The sequence below is a fragment of the Tachypleus tridentatus genome, chromosome 13 (genome assembly GCF_004210375.1).
Source record: "Tachypleus tridentatus isolate NWPU-2018 chromosome 13, ASM421037v1, whole genome shotgun sequence".
Lineage (NCBI taxonomy): Eukaryota > Metazoa > Arthropoda > Merostomata > Xiphosura > Limulidae > Tachypleus > Tachypleus tridentatus.
The window spans coordinates 157,982,507-157,999,449 of NC_134837.1; the positions used below are offsets into that span (position 1 = coordinate 157,982,507).

Here is a 16,943-nt window from a genome sequence, read left to right on the forward strand (position 1 = left end):
TACAAATCTCAATCAATTATACTTACCATAAGTACATGCACGAGAAATGGAATCACATTATACCTTTCCCACTGGAAAGCTCTCCTAAGCTTGTTACAAGTGAAATGTTAAAAATTATATAAAATTATGTATATTTTCTCACATTTTTTAGGGTATAATGTTTCTTGCTTTTTCTCAATTTAGTATTAAAGTTTACAAAATATGGTCATTATTTAAAACAATTAATAACAATATATTTCAGTGATAAGTTTCAGGACTGAGAAAAATGCCTTGGAAACCTAGACAAGATAAAGGATAGTTGAAATAGTAATTTTTAACCATACTTGTTGGAAACTTGTTAGACCAGTTATAAATTTAAATTTAGTTTTATTCTTACTTCACTATAATCTGCTTTGTTATCTAGAACTTTGCATATATGATCATACATTACACCTATTTACATAAGCAAAAAGTTCATTTTGCACAAAGCTATTTGAGGCCTATCTGCATTAACCATCCTTAACTTTGAAATAAACAGAGAATAAACATCACCTACTCGTGGGTTATTATTGTCAGACCAAATACCAATATTTAACCATCACTCTTATAATGCACTAACAACTCTGAAGTATGGAATGTGTTTTTCTTTTTGTGATAATATGGAACAAGCCATAAAACCTCAGATCCACAGTTTATCACACTAACTACTAAGTCACACTCAGAATAAGGTAAAATGAAAAATATGATAAACACATCTAAGTACATGCACAGTTTCATTTCTAACATGTTGCACGTTATTCACCAGTGTTGTCCTAGTACCAATATTTATTGTAGGTTTTATCAGTTGATTTAGTTACCTCATTTAATAGCTTTTCACGTGCTAGTCTCTCTCTTTCCCATTCTGCTTCTCTTTTTTGCCACATTCTTTCTGCTTCTTCTCTGCAGGAAATGTTTTTTTATGTTATAAAATTATTAAATATTTTTAATCACACAAAATAATCTAATCACAAAAATATTTTAAAGTTCTTTAGTAGTATTTTTGTGACCTTAAAATAAAAAATACAATATTGATACAGCATTAATGTTTCCTTTGTCTTAATAGTTATTCTGCTTAATTACAAGATTTCACATTATTAATAGGAAGTGTGTGTAATGCTTTTAATTATTAAAATAAACTTATAAACTTTCCTTATATTTTATCTTTCAAGTTTTATATGAAATTCCTCTCAACCCCAAGTTAAACATCACTGTGACTTAATCTCTAAATTTTCCATAAAACTCATTTTTAAAATTGTATGAGCATACTTAAACCAACATCCAAACTACTTTTGCAATAAATAAAAAGCTATTAAAATTTACATAAGCTCATATTCTAAAATGCAAAAACAATGACACTTTTTAACTTGTACTCAAGTTTTATGTACATAGATCAAACACTAAACTGACAATACTCATTAAAAACACCAGGATTCTTATTTTTAACAACAAACAAAACATGTCTATGGTGAGGTAAAGTTATCAAATTTTGTTTCTTCCTGACTAAATCATAAATGTTATCATAAAAATGTTTGAAAACTTGTACTTTAATACCTGTTTTTCTAATAAAGCATAAATTAATTCTATATTAGATAAAGTAACTTTAAAAAATTTCGAGGAGAAGGTATACGTGAGAGCCTTTAAATATTTACATTAAACAAAGTTATCAACTAAATCACATAGCTGTATTAACAGTTTAATTTACAGTGTTATCAAACTCTTTTTGAATACTTCTTTCTGCCTCAGGCATTCAGCACCTCCCAACAAAAATTTAGTATTTATTGTTAATTATTTTTTTGATGAACTTTGGAAACTTAGGGACATTTATGATTTTTGTAAGGTATTTTTTCAAGCAACTAAATAGCAGACTTACCTTTTTGAAACAGCAATAAATACACTCACAATCATTTTGTTTATTGTATTTGGCATTGATTACAACTACATACTTTATAACTGAAAATACAGATGTTTAGAACTTTATTTAATAAGTTCTATTACCTTTAACATAAAAACTAAACTTATACTGGTTCTGTTCTAAACATTAAAAGCTTTATCTTTTATAAGAGCTGTAAAATAACTTCTAATGGAGCAGTGCAGCCAGGTATTTATAAAAGCAAACAGCCAGCAGAGATTTTCACTGAATACTTAAAAGCAAAGAAACTCCAATTCAATTAAAACAGCTAACATATTATCTAGGAACAAACCATAAATAATAGTGTAAAGCTTCAACTGGTTTAAACAGTAAATCCAAATCTATAGCTTATGTCTGATATTTCAAGTAGTAAAGCTTATCGTTGAAAGAATTATATTGTTATAACAATAAACTTCTACCTGTAGTAAACAAAAGCTCTAAGTTATAGATTGAAATTCTAAAACTTAAGATAATAATAAGCACCATTTTTTATCCTACTCATCTATGGTTATAATTGCTTGATGAGAAGAGCTTCTTCAAATTTTCTGATAGAATATTTGCTGAGGATTTGTATAGAGAATGGAGGAGTTATTTGTTCATGATTAGTTAGAAATAGGATCTAGAGCTGCACATTTTTTATGCTGTAATTTAAAAAGAGTCAATATGTTCTTCTTCCCTTATGTGTGTGGGGTTGTTCCTGTATCACCAATATACATATGCCAGTAGATGTTACATGTAAATTGATAAACATTGGAGGTCATTGAATCTTTGGAAAATTGTCTTTTTTTCTCATTTTACTTGTGCAATGCTAATTTTTGCAGATCATAGTTTCTGAAAATTTGCTTGATGTAAAAAGATGGATCTTCATTGTGCAAAAGGAGAGATTTTAGTTCAAAGTGCACTTAATTTTTTCACTATAGTTGATTTCAGTTTTACTTCTTCAATAAAAACACTTTTCTTGGAAGCTCTTGGATAATGGAAGTTCAAGTTTAAAATAAGAGATTTATTAATTGGTTTGTGAAAAAAGATAAACTATGTGTTACTATTACTATCAACCATTATGATAGTGTGAAAATCTAAACTCCTGCTATTATTCAAATGATTAAGGGAAATTGGATAGTGAAGTACAAATGTTATAAAGTGTAGATAATTGATAAAAGGAAAGCTTTCCTTTCATACTTCAAACACACCACTGATACATCTAAGAGATCAAGACTAGAGATGATATCTTATCAAGTGCCATTGTTACAAATATGTGCATAAATATTACAGCATAAACAATAGTTATGAAATTACCCATTTTAGAAATCTTGTAGAGTTTCTCTGACAATGTCTACTGCCAGTTCACAAGTCTCCACTTGTTCATATGATTCAATATCAATACACACACTGTATTGATGTCATCTACAGACAGAGTTACAACAGTAATGTAAAGCGTGGTGTTGTGTTGGTCATTAAGTGAGGTTCATCTTTAATTTGCAACAGCAGGTCTTGTGTATTATTTAAGCATGTTGGAATGTAATTCAGTTATAATACCAAAATTGTATGCATATACCAAAATAGACCTTTGGTGGCAGTGCCATATGCTGAGAATATGGGACTTCAGAGCATATCCAATTTATGATCTTTTGATAAACCATATAATTCTGTAGTGTAGCTACTAGAGGGATTAAGTATATCTAGAAACATCTTATGAAAGTTACTGGATTTTGTTAATTCATAAATAATGTCGTTTTTCATCTCAGCTTTTTTAGTGGAGTCATTGTTAAGTATTCAAGTTCATTCTCATCTTTTAGGTAATCAAATATTTGGTATTTGTAACTGTTTTTGCTCATACCCACAAAACATTTACATCTGTCAAGTTCTTTGATAATGGTGTTATTATCTTTAAGTTTTTTTTAAGATCTAACTGTTCTTGGTGACACAAGTTAGGCTTAGCCTGATGTTTTTAGTCTTCATAAAACATTCCTGATCTTTTCCTTTACTTCTGATATTTTCAACATCTTTATTAGTATAAAAAGGTTGTCACTTGGTTCTACCAAAACAATATTTATTGAGACATGTATGCTATATGATTTATTACATCTGCAGTTGAAAAACATTTTAGGAGTGGAATTAATGCTTAAATGTGTGTTATCTTTTCAATGTAAACTGTACAAGAGGTTGAGTTAATGATTTTCTATTGTATACAACAAACCCTTTATTGCTGTTCACATCAAAAAAGACAGTTGTTTCACTATTTTCACAGAAATTATTCCACTGAACTGAATAAAATGCTTGTTTGATGGAAAACAATGCATTGAAATGTACTTAGGTGAGAAGTTTAGTTATCCCTGCAAAACCAGGTCTTTATGCTGACAGGTTCAAAGAAGACATCTGAACCATGATGTCATTTCCTACTCTTACTTTAACTGTTGACATGTTTTGCTGGTCTTTACTAACATTTGTGATGAAAGTCTTTGGTTTGGTGGTTCATTTATCACACATGCTTCTCCATTTCTTGCATGATATTCTTTCCCTTCCTTACACAAATTTTCTGGTTTAATGTTCATTAACCAAGTGTAAAAACTGGGAAATTTTTCTTAGAAGATAATTAAATCTATTTGGTTTTGTGGAATCAGTCTTCAAACATTAATTTTTCTTTGAAAATACTGTTATTATTCATTCATAACATCAGAGAGAAACCTAATTAACCTTTTCAGTGATTTCCGATATTCCTTAATAAAATCTGGTAATTTGAAATGAATCCAAATACCTTTAGAAAGATATTATACCAGTGACACTAGAGTAGAGTAAGTGCTTGTGACTAAGTGTTTATGTTAGGGTTAACAAGGCTGAACTATGATATCATGGTTGACATTTGAAAATTCACTATTTAATATTGGTAGTGCATACTAGGGTACAAAAGACAGGTAGCAATTTATTGTTCCACCAATAAGCTTTACTGCTTAACATATCAAATATGCACTATAGATTCTATGAGAATTTACTATTTCAACCAATCAAAAATGTGTATTGTTAGATAGTGTGTTTTAATAGATAGCCCCTAAAGAAGCTTTAAATCAAAACACTGAGTTTCCAATTAAAGAAAAAAAAATTTAAATTTGGTGTTAAGAGTGTTCATTACTAGCATTAAAACATCTTTAATACTGTAATATGCATTAAAAAATTAAAATGGTGACTGTCTTCAAAAATTAATCTTACATTTTTTTTAGCATCAGATTCAGTCTTTTCTACATATTGCCTTGTTTCTTTTAATCTTGTTTATGCTAAATAAAGTGTATTTGTTCCAATGTTGATGGTGTCTTTAGCAGTCAACTGATACAATGATACCATTTCTTCTTGTAAAGAAGTTTGATTGTTTTTTTACTCTGAGCTGTCTTTAACTGAACTATCATAAAATATCCAAGTATAGGTTCCCTGTTTTTACAATCATTTGTATTACAGGCAGCAATGTTAACTACCTACATTACATGTGTATAATGGACAATTCTTTCTCAAATCCAAACTACTCTTTCACTTCTTGAAAATCTCTTTTGTAAGGTGACGACTTAAAGTAGAACAGATTAATAACTAATTTCATTTTCCACTAGTAATAGATTTATTATTATATATTTATTTTAATATCTATGTTTGTTTCAGTTTAATATATACTTAGATATGCATTTCACATATACTACTAAATTTGCATTGTGAAAGTCACAATTACCTAAAGTTGTAGAAGATTCTCAAGTGTAAAAATCAATATATGTTTTAGTCTGTTGCCAGCTAAGCTTTTCAAAACCTTGCCTGATAATTATAAAAGGTAGCCATCACAGTCCATGGAGAGACAGTTTGACATTGTTGGTTTGTTACAATCAGTGTACTATAAACCTCAGAAGCTATAATTGTGATAAATGTTAATATTTGGAAAACTATGGATATAAGGTCAGGAAGATTTATAGATTTTAAATATTACAAACCTTTCAGTTTTAGAGAATTAACTTCAGACATTAAGATTTCAACAAGGACATCAAACACCTTCATCAGACAAAAGTCAGCTTGAAACAACAAGCCAGTTAAAAACAGAGAACTAGAAAGTTTATCAACTCAAAATTAATTTGTTCATCATAAACCATCAGTGAAATATTCAGTTCCAGACCACATAGAAGACTCAGTACTGTTTGCAAGTTTGTACACCTTTTGTATATAAATCATTATTTGTGATAACTTATAAATTGTATTGTTTGTATATTGAAATGTGTTAAAAACGAAAATTGTGTGTATAAATCATGCTGACAAATATCATAAATATGATACATAACATTCAATTAACTTCTAAGTTCAAATTAAAATTTCCAGCTATTTGAAAACATAATAGGTACCACAATAAAAAGTTCAGAGATAAGTTATAATACTTAACACACAATGCACATTTAGACCTTAAAAAAATTAAATTAAAAAAAATTGTGTACTACATATACATTACAGGGAATGAATGTAATTAAAGTTGGCAGGCATGATATTTTTATTTCCTCTTTGATCTGGTTCCATATTTCCTTACTTACATTAGAGCTATCAGATCTGGAAACCACTTCCGTACAATAAGTTTGTTTGGAAACATCTGTATCCTTTGCATTTTCAAACATCAGTTCCTTCAAGAACTCAACAACTAGTTCTCACTCTGATCTGACAAAGAGAGCACACTGTTTCAGACTTAAGAGATATCAGTTTTATTATACAATGGCATGAGCTGCAGGAGCATTTCATATCCTGTCTTACAAGGTCTTTAGAAGCAAGTTCTTAAACCATCCAATATAAGGTAAGATGTCTTGCATCTATCCAATTTACACTTCTCTACAACAACATTTACAAGTAATTATTCTGAACAACTGTCACCTTCTAAAGAACTTCTGCTTATGTTATATGCTCTTTGATACTTTGACCCCACAGCTATAAAACATGCATGCTTGTTTCCCTCTTCTTCTAACATAACTGATAAACAATGTTTTTCACTAACACTAATGCTCTCACTGCTCAAGGCATCAGACAGGATTTTTAATAAAGAATTCTCTCTCTACTGTGCTCAATTTAGCTTCAGTCAAAGCCTGATGTTTGAGTACTTTGGACTGCATAACCTGCTTAAAACCAGAGCTGTCAATTATGAACAATTTTCTGTAGTATATGCAGCATCCTTTCAGTGAAAACACATCAGCTTTGCAACTTCCAAATTTAAATCCCTGTAAATCATTTTGTTTTAGTCAACTAGCTAAAAAACAATTTTGGAAGAATACATTTCTGGATTCAAATAACACTATGTAACAAAAGTTTTACTTTTTCTTGTTCCTGGGCAGAAAGTGTTATTTCCCAATTGCTTATGCCTAAAGTAAATGGAAAAGACCTATTTTTCTCTTCAAACTTTGCTTTTGTGGCCTGGGTAATGAAATTTTCAAATTTACCCATTTTCCAGAACATTCAAGGTAGATTCAGTGTTGAGCAGCTGATAGATAATTTTCTCAAACTTTCTAGAATGTTGCAGAACTTACCTTTAGAATTTAAATATCTTTTGATGCACCTCAAGAGAAATACAACAGCATCAAGACCCTGCTAGAAGCCTTGAAATATGATGAGCATAGCTAGGAGGTTATCAGAGATTTCAAAATGGTAGCATTCCTGAAGGATCTCCAAGGAGGCTTTACCAAGTTTAACTATTATCTTTGCTTTTGGGACAGCAGGGACATCACAATGCACTACAACAGGAAGCACTGGCCATGATGGACTGAGTTCTCTATGGGAGGCAAAATTTCAAGTGTGAGCCACTAGTGGACTTCCAAAAGATGTTTGTTCCCACCATTGCATACAAAATTGTGTCTTATGAAACAATTTTGTCACAGCTCTTAATAAGGAGTCTGCAGCCTTCAAGACTTCTTCCCTAAGCTGTTTGAGACAAAGGTCAAAGCTGGTGACTTCGTTGGACCACAAATAAAGAAGATCCTGGACTGCACAGAATTCCCCAAGAAGCTCAGTTGGAAGGAAAAAAAGCTTGCAACAGCTTTGTTGCAGTGGTTCAGGGCTTATTGGGCAATCACAGGGCCGAAAGTTATGTGGAACTTGTTGAGGTTCTGGTGAAGAACTATAGCAAAATAGGCTGCAGGATGTCCCTGAAAATCCATATTCTTGACACTCATCTTGATAAATTCAAGGAGCACATACTCAGAGGAGCAAAAATAGCACTTCCACTAAGATATACTGGACTTTGAACGCTGTTACCAATGAGCATATAAAGACAACATGATGGGAGACATATATTGGAAGCTGATATGTGAAAGTGATTTACATTACAGTTGCAAATCTCGAAAACTACTCACTTCTAAATATTTTGGTTCATTTTTGTATTACTTTAGTATAAATGCATGTAAATCTTTATTGATATGTTGTTTATTATTTGTGAATGGAAATGTGCAAATTTGCCTATTTTTACATAGAAAATAGGTTAATTTCTAAATTTCATTATACAGGTCACAAAAGCAAAGTTTGAAAGAAATAGTGGCCATTTTCTGTACTTTTACAACATAAGCAATTAAGAAATAACACATACTATCCAGGAACAAAAATTGTGTTACACAGTGTAATAACTAAAATTTTCCAAACATCATTAAAAAAAAACAACAAAAAAACATCAATATACAGTGAAATCTCCTTAGAACAGCCTATCAGAAACAAAAAGCACAGGATACCTCTGTAAACGAACAAGAAACCTATTTCTAGACAAGACTAGCTATAAGAGATTTTAATTTATAAGTAGCCAAGTATAAGTGAAAGAGACACCACTATACTCCTTCAGTCTTTATTCACTGAGAAGTGTGCAGGAATATTTCCACTTAATTATAGCTTATCACATTAATAAAAACATGTTATGGAACTATCAATATTCATTTTTTTAGGTATACTAATGATGAAACAGAAATTGAGAATTCATTGGAAATAATGGTTTCAGTTAGAAACTCAATAATATGTAGCTATGAAATATTTAAAGAATAACATGCAACAAAAACTTTGACTTCCCTTGCATACTCAGTTTCTTGGTGAGATATATACAAAACTAAAAAAATTCTCAAATTTTTCTTAGGAATATCAACAAAATCCAAAATATCTGGGAATTTTAAGGATGCTTGAGAGCTTAAAATATCTATACAAAGTGGTTACGCACTATAACATTACTAATGTCATCTGGAAGTATAATATATTTCTATATTATTTCTCTATCAGACAAAAAGCTATTTTTGTATTGTGTTTCTGTCAGTTTATAATGAGTTTAAATTGTAAATGAATGCATCATGAAAATAATTCATGCATATCTCCAAAAGCAACTGATTTGTTGTTAAAATGTATCATTGATGAAGTTTATGAACAACCAATAATTAAGTCAGTGTAAATTTTAATTATATGTAATAAAAAACTAAACTTACTGAAAAAGTAACTGAGATTCATTTTCTCTCTCTTTTTCTAGCTTTATCTGTTCTTGGATCATCTTCTGCATCAAATCAAGATCTGCTCTGGCTCTTTCTTTCTTAGCCTTTTCATTTTCCTGTTCTTTACCTTCTTCTTTAGACAGGTACTCTAATAGTTGTTTATCTACTTCCTAAAAATACATAAGTAACAAAAACTTAATAAGTAACTGATATAGACACCTAAAACAGACTTTCAGTTTGTAAAAACTACTTAATGAGTCAATAACGTAGGTCTGTGATCCTAAACTTCATAAAAGTTGTTTTGGTTTTTAATAATGGATTTGCTATGATTCAACTATGCAGTTTTGAAATTATATACATTTTCTTCTATCACATATTTTTTTTTTTAGAAATCGGGAAGAAAAAACTCTTACATGCATCAAATTTACAATAAATCTACTACAAACAGAACATGCTTGGATTATTTACACAAACTTTTGTTGTCATAGTGACAAATAAATAATGGAGAAAAAAATAGTGTTTAAGTGCACACATATACAAATGCTAATCAGAAATGACACTTCATGTGGCCTGTTCACTATTTGTATACTAGCAATGTGTTTCTTGCGAGTTCTAGAACTGATAACACTATCATGTCATGACTGGTCTAGAGAAATCTACAGCCAGTAAATGTCAGCATTTTAAGCGTCACAAAATGTGACCAAGTTTTAATAAACGTAATTTATGTAAAAGTACATGTAACATTTTGTTGAAAATCTGTACAGGATGGACAAATGTGAATATAATTTTAAGATTAAGTGTACAGTAATTATTGTAAAGCATGTAAAAAAATAAAAAAAATAAACCATCACATCACTGTATTTAATTTAAAAACTTGTACGTGTGTTATGAGGTCATTCATTACATAGCATTATTTTATATGGAGAAAAACATTTGTCACACATCACCATTGAAACTTGCTTCCAACAAATAAACAAATCTAAATTCTAAGTTCAGATCAATGCAATAGTATTACACTTGTCAACAACTGTTAAAGTTGGTAAAGAGCAATAACGAAGATTTAACAAAATTGATAGTTTGTTTTTGTTTTGTTTTTTGAATTTGCGCAAAGCTACACGAGGGCTATCTGTGCTAGCCTTCCCTAAATTAGCAGTGTAAGACTAAAGGAAAGACAGCGAGTCATCACCACCCACCGTCAACTCTTGGGCTACTCTTTTACCAACGAATTGGGGGATTGCCCATAGCATATTACTCCCCCATGGCTGAACGGCGAACATGTTTGATTTGATGGGGATTCAAACTCGTGACCCTCGGATTACAAGTTGAGTGCCTTATCCACCTGGCCTTGCCAGGCCAAACTGACAGTTCTAGATAAATTTTTATAAAACACATTATAGTTACTGTAGGAAAGATGGTTTTAACATCTCATCAACAAAACATAAAATAATAAAACTTTACATACCAGATCTTCTTGGACTTCTTGAGCTTTCTTTCTCAATTTATGTGTCCATTGTTTTGTTAATGCTATTCTAAAATAACAGATAATTTCATAGTTTTCATCTCATTAATCATCATAATAGCTAGAGTAGAAAAACATTTTAAAAGCTGTTACTTTTTGTTTTTAAAAACATCATTATTACATTTGCATAATATTATCCTCTTACTTGTAAAAATTAGCATTTTTGTTTTTGATAGCCATATCATCTGTCAATTTATATTGATCTAGAAACAAAAATTCAAGTCTATATTGTGTTACAACACATCCAAGAAAATTACTTCAATTTATTACAGCATTAAGGATGTAACAAAGTGGTATTATTCTATATTGTTTTTACCTCTACTCAAAATCAATAATAAACAGCTTCAACATATCTGAAAGATACATTTTCAGTATGTAAGATTAATTCATTGACAGACAACAATAATTTTGGGATAAAAAAATTATTTTTTTTAATCTGAAGATTATATTGCTCTAAGATACCCAACTACAATTTTTAATTCTGCTTCCTCCTGGTGACAGCTTTAGTATCAATAAACATTGTTAACAAGTTTCATTTACAAATAGTAATAACATTTCTGTGAATATCAACAAAAATTGTTACCTTCCCAATGGCCATTTTTGAGTGAAAAAAAATTCAACAAAAGTAAAATAACAACTTAGAATATCAAAGAATAATTATAAAATGTTCTATTTTCTATTATACTTTCAAAAGAAGCTCACCAGTACTTAATCTATTCAATTCTGGTGTTTTGGGTCTTGTTTGAAAACATTACAACTTTTACAGATGATTCTGTGTTCTAACTTTTTAACCAGAATGGATGTCAAAAACATTAAACCAGAACTGAATACAAGTTTGTTTGTTTTTTATATTGAACCTGTAGTCATTTTCTACACTCAATGAAACTTAAACAGCTTGACTGTTACCGAAATATAACTACATTCTTATCTAATATAATCTGCCAGTTTTCTTGAGGTATAATATATATATATTCAAACAATATTTGGGCAGTCTGTCTTTTGTATTCTATCTTTAAACACAAAGTAGTTCTCTATTCTCATGATGGGTTTAAGGATAACTCTTTCTACTTGTGGATAAATGTCTCACAAGATAATTTTTTCCAAGACATGTTTATAACTGAATGGGAGTTTTATATAAAGAATCTTTTTTTTTGGGTACATCACATATCTCTTCTTTGAGAGTGGCTGCTTTTTTGATGCACTTACTGATTATGCCAATGATTGCTTTCAGAGGAAAATTCTTTTTACTTGGACAGCATTTGATGTTATTTATCTTTATTCTGAATAGTTCTATATTGCTGGTAAGTGTCAGTTTTAGAATTCTAAAAAGATTTTCTGAGAATTTCTTTGAAATAAAACTATTAAATTAGAATATAATTCTCAAATGCTGGTTTATTGTGAAATCAGTTTTGAATTTCCTACTATTTTTGATAACCAAGGTGTTCAAGAATGATAAATAAGTTTTTTTTCATGGATAATTTAATATTCCACTGTTATTTATTTAGATAATCAAGAAATTTGTCAAATAAATGCCATCCACATATCTTTTATTTGTTAATGGTTTAAATTTCTCTGGACATTTTTATAACCAAATTCTTTCATGATAACATTAACACATCTAAAATAATAAAAGGTCATGCTTATTTGTGTGTAACCAACACAGCTCCAAGAGGAAAGAACCTAGAAACCTGACATTTTCATACATACTAAGTGGATCGTGAAGGTATGCACGCGACGTGTTTACATTTTTATTCAATAAACCATGTAGAAAAGTATGACCACCATAGCTCCAAAGACAAAGAACTTAAACATGAAATTTTGCACCCATACTCAGTCAACCTGAGAGTAAGCATCTAAGTATTATTAGTCATTTTAAATGCACATCATTTTAGTGATGTAAGTTAGTGGAAAACCATATATATAAGCTAGTATATTTTGGTAATAATATGATTTAATAATAGCTTTTATGTTATGCAACCTAGCAACAAAAGTCTAAAGGTTATACTTTTATGCTAAAATGGGTTAGGAATACACAGTGTCATGTAGCATATATCAACTTAATGACCCAAGCAAAGCTGGATACTTTTGCTAATTTATTAATACAGAAGCCAAGCTAAATCCCGTATTAACTCCATTCCTTTGTTCATATTCCTCTCCATTAAACAAATAATGTAATTTTTTTGTTGCTATGTGGCACAGTACCAGAAAACAAACTTCTTAGGGTATACCTTCAAAGTTACTTTCATTATTGTAAACCAAGTTCACACATAATTTAAGACTTATTTAATGGTGCAATTACTGCATCACAATCAAAATTTAACTCAAACATTAATAACACAGTCAAAACTGTCTTACAAGCTATTCTCATTATATATGATTTTTTTAAATCATTACTCAAAAATTTTGATAATTTATTTCATCCAATATTGATATAAAAAGGTACCATTGGACAATTTGATTTCTGTATTTTGGTAACCCATAAACAACAGAAGCCCATTGTTCTAATTACTTTTATAATTGTTCACTTATAATATTTTCTTTTTTTGACTTCCACATATATCTACTTAGCTTCCTTTTCTCTAAATTTAGTTGAATCTTTTTTTTTCAATGTAAACTTTTGTAATAAAATAAACTAGGCTTAGTTATTACAATCAATGATGTCGAGAAAACCCACTTGTAGAGAAATATATATGCAAAAACGGCTCGTTTGGGTTGAGAAAATATTTTACATAGAAGAGCGAACAACGTTTTTCGCTCATTTATATGTCATTTATATTATAATTAGAAAAAAATAGAATGACATCATTAGAATCTCTTGAAAATGATTTGCTTATTTGATTTTTCTTTAAACTTAAGAATGTCTTATTTTGTGTTAATGTTTTTTTTTGTAATGTCATTAACCAAGAGCAGTTTTTTGTTTGTAATTGAACACAAAGCTACAAAGTGGGCTATGTTCTTCCCACCACAGGTATAAAAATCTGGTTTTTAGCATTGTAAGTCTGCAGACACACTGTTGTGGCACTAGGGAAGGAGTGACTAATCAAGGGGAAAAATCTACAATACTAAACACAATTCTTCAATTGTAATCTTTCCTCAACTTAGTTCTTTCTAATTGTGCAACACCTTTTTCCTTGTCTTATCTCAGCTTCCAAAAACATTGTTTGGTTTCTTTACTGTTCAAAATCTTTTAATCTAAAGGTAACAACCAGTATTTTAAAATAAAATAATTCACTACAAATAAAGCTTAAACCTCCACCTCCTGAAGTTAAATTACAAGACAAATAAAACTTCACTTTCTACAATAAACTATACAATAACAGGTGATTTTCAATATTTATACAAGCTATCAGCCATCTGGTGGCAATATTCAAGTAAAAAACATACAACAAATATGAAAAACAACTTAGTTATAAAAAGATCAGTAGCTACAAAATGTTCTATCTTCCACTATACTTTTAAAAAGAGTTCACCAGTAATAAACAATCTATTCAGTTCTGGTTTCAAGCTTTCAATAAAATAGGTGAAAATATATGAAAAAGAGCTTGATATAATATTATCACACTCACCAATAAAGATGCTTTAAAATTAAAAAGCAATTCAAAATTTATTGTGCAACATTTATCCACATGTAAAACTTTAAAGTTTTCTTAAACACATCATCAACATTAGGAACTACTTTGTACTGAAACTACTACAGGAAATTCAAACTGTTAACAACATGAATAAATTCCCCAACTGTCCTAAGGTATAAACATACCATACAGCACTGTACTACCAATGTATGTGAAGCAACATTGCCATGTTCCATTACTAGAGTGTGTCAATGTTGTCAGACTAATTTACTGGGTAGAGTGTGATACATCACCCATGGGCCAAGATGGAGAATGATGTAAACACATGTTCAATGTGTTATTCAATGGTGGGTCAAAATGTTTCAAGAATGTATACCCCCATAATATATAAATATGCATCATGATGTATAACAGGAATCCCCATAATACTCTGATAACAATTAAGCAGTTTAAGATCAGTTGAGTGTGTGGAAAATGACTAGAAATGGAACATTTCTATGATTACTAATCCCTTTATAAACAGTGATTTTCAAATTTGGTATGTTTCTTTTCCATTTCAAAAATGAATGTTGGATTGCCTAAAGCTCACATAATTATCACAAACTCAATTTTTTTACTATTTTTAATGTATAATAGATATTCTAAGAAATAAGTTCTAAACATCAACAGGATTTGTCCTTCACACCTTTTACCAGTGTTCTGAATGTAAAACAATTAGGTAACACTAAAAAAAAAGATGTTCAGTGAGGTGTTTAATATTTAAAACACTGTACTCTAGATAACCATCTCTTTTAATAACATTTATTTACCTCATTTTCCTCTTCTCTTGAGCTTTTTCTAAATCTTTTCTTTTCATTATTATCTCTTCTATCTGCTGTTGTTTCTGCATCAATAGAGACTCTTCCTTTTTTAACATTTGCGTCTAAAACATCACAGAAAAATATGTAGGTATGAAAGAGTAATTCACAACTTAAAAATCACTAATTTAATATTAGGGTGCTTCAGAAAAATGTATATAATTGCATTAATAATTAATGTTACTTTCACAGTGACTAGTTTTGGTCATACTTCAGTTCTTTAATTTCTAGCTTACAGACACATACCAAGCTTGTTGTATTTTAGTTTTTTAACTGAGACAGCACCTTTCTCTCTCTCTCTTATTCAAAGCCTCTGAAATGCCTAAGAGTTTATGCTACAGGTACTTGTTATAAACAGAGCCAGTTTGCTTTAGAAAAAAAGGTTTTTTATTTTAGTTTAATTTCACATATTTAGAGACAATGCTGAAAAGTATTAATTAAACCTATGATACACTCTCATGGTTACATTTAAACATAACTTTTAATTTCTCACACATCATTAGGACTTTACAATTTTTCACCTTAAAATTATTTTTATACAATTTATTAACGTTTCCTTAATCTAAAATTTCTACATCTTTTCATATGCAGCAAACTAATTAGAACACCTACTGATTCAAAAATCTGTTTCTTCACTGTTACTTGACTTAATTCTCTCATTCAGAAGTAATCAGTTTTATTGTATAAAATAAAAATTTAATGTTTCATCTATCAATATGTTAACCTGCAACTCCTTGAGTTTGATTTCTTCTATTTGTTTTTTTAAACCCTCAGCCCATGCTTCAGCTTCTTCCTTCCTCTTTTTGTCTAATTCAGCTGCTTTATTCTCTTCTTCTATTCTCTTTTGTTCCATTGTAGCTAAGAGGAGTCTGTCCTCTGCAATTTCTCTTGCTGTTTTCTACGTATCAATTAGCAGCAAACTGTTAGGGTTTGTATTATGTCAACAAAATAATCATATTTACCCAAAACAAATAATATTTACTGTAACTCACAGCACATTTCCAAAAGCAGGATGAAACTGAGCTCTCATGTCACTTCAACAACAGTCTACAAACTTAAAAAAATCCATCAATCAATCATTTAACTTTTTAACAAAATGGTTAATATCATATTCACAAAAGAAAAAAACTTATCTCTTCATTGTATAGGTTACTGGTTAGGTCACATATGGAATATTGTGTTCAGTGTAAAGCTCCTTATCTTATGAAAGATAAGAAATTGTTGGAAAGGATTCAGAGGAATGTTACTAAAATGGTATCTAAGATGGAGGAATTGTCACTTGATGAGATATTAAGATCCCTTAAATTGTTTTCTCTTGAAAAAAAGAAGAGTTAGAGGTAATCTCATATAAGTATTTAAAATTATAGAAGGAATTTATAATGATGATGCATCAATATTTTTCATACTTAGTGGTGAGAAGTATAGAGGACACAAGTATAGATTTAGGTAAAGCAGAAACCATCTTCATCTAAGACATTTATTTCTTTAGATAGGGTGGTTTCCCAATGAATGTTGTAGAGACAGTAAATTTGAGTGAATTTAAAATAAAGTTTGAATGACATATGAATGATAAGGACTAGCTTTGATATTTGTTTTTCTATTATTTTACAGCTTTAG

The 16,943-nt window shown here is 29.8% G+C and overlaps 1 protein-coding gene across 6 annotated transcripts in view; it reads right to left on the minus strand.

The window, feature by feature from the left end:
* The window catches only part of LOC143237724 (trichoplein keratin filament-binding protein-like), a 51,542-nt gene that overhangs the window by 15,188 nt on the left and 19,411 nt on the right, over window positions 1-16,943 (minus strand). For all 6 annotated transcript variants that reach the window (XM_076477258.1, XM_076477257.1, XM_076477255.1 and 3 more), the window contains exons 7-11: window positions 16,051-16,224; window positions 15,279-15,391; window positions 10,841-10,907; window positions 9,376-9,548; window positions 837-918 (exon numbers count right to left, since the gene is read on the minus strand). In XM_076477258.1, coding sequence (XP_076333373.1) covers window positions 837-918; window positions 9,376-9,548; window positions 10,841-10,907; window positions 15,279-15,391; window positions 16,051-16,224 — 609 coding nt within the window. The remainder of the gene's footprint in view (window positions 1-836; window positions 919-9,375; window positions 9,549-10,840; window positions 10,908-15,278; window positions 15,392-16,050; window positions 16,225-16,943) is intronic.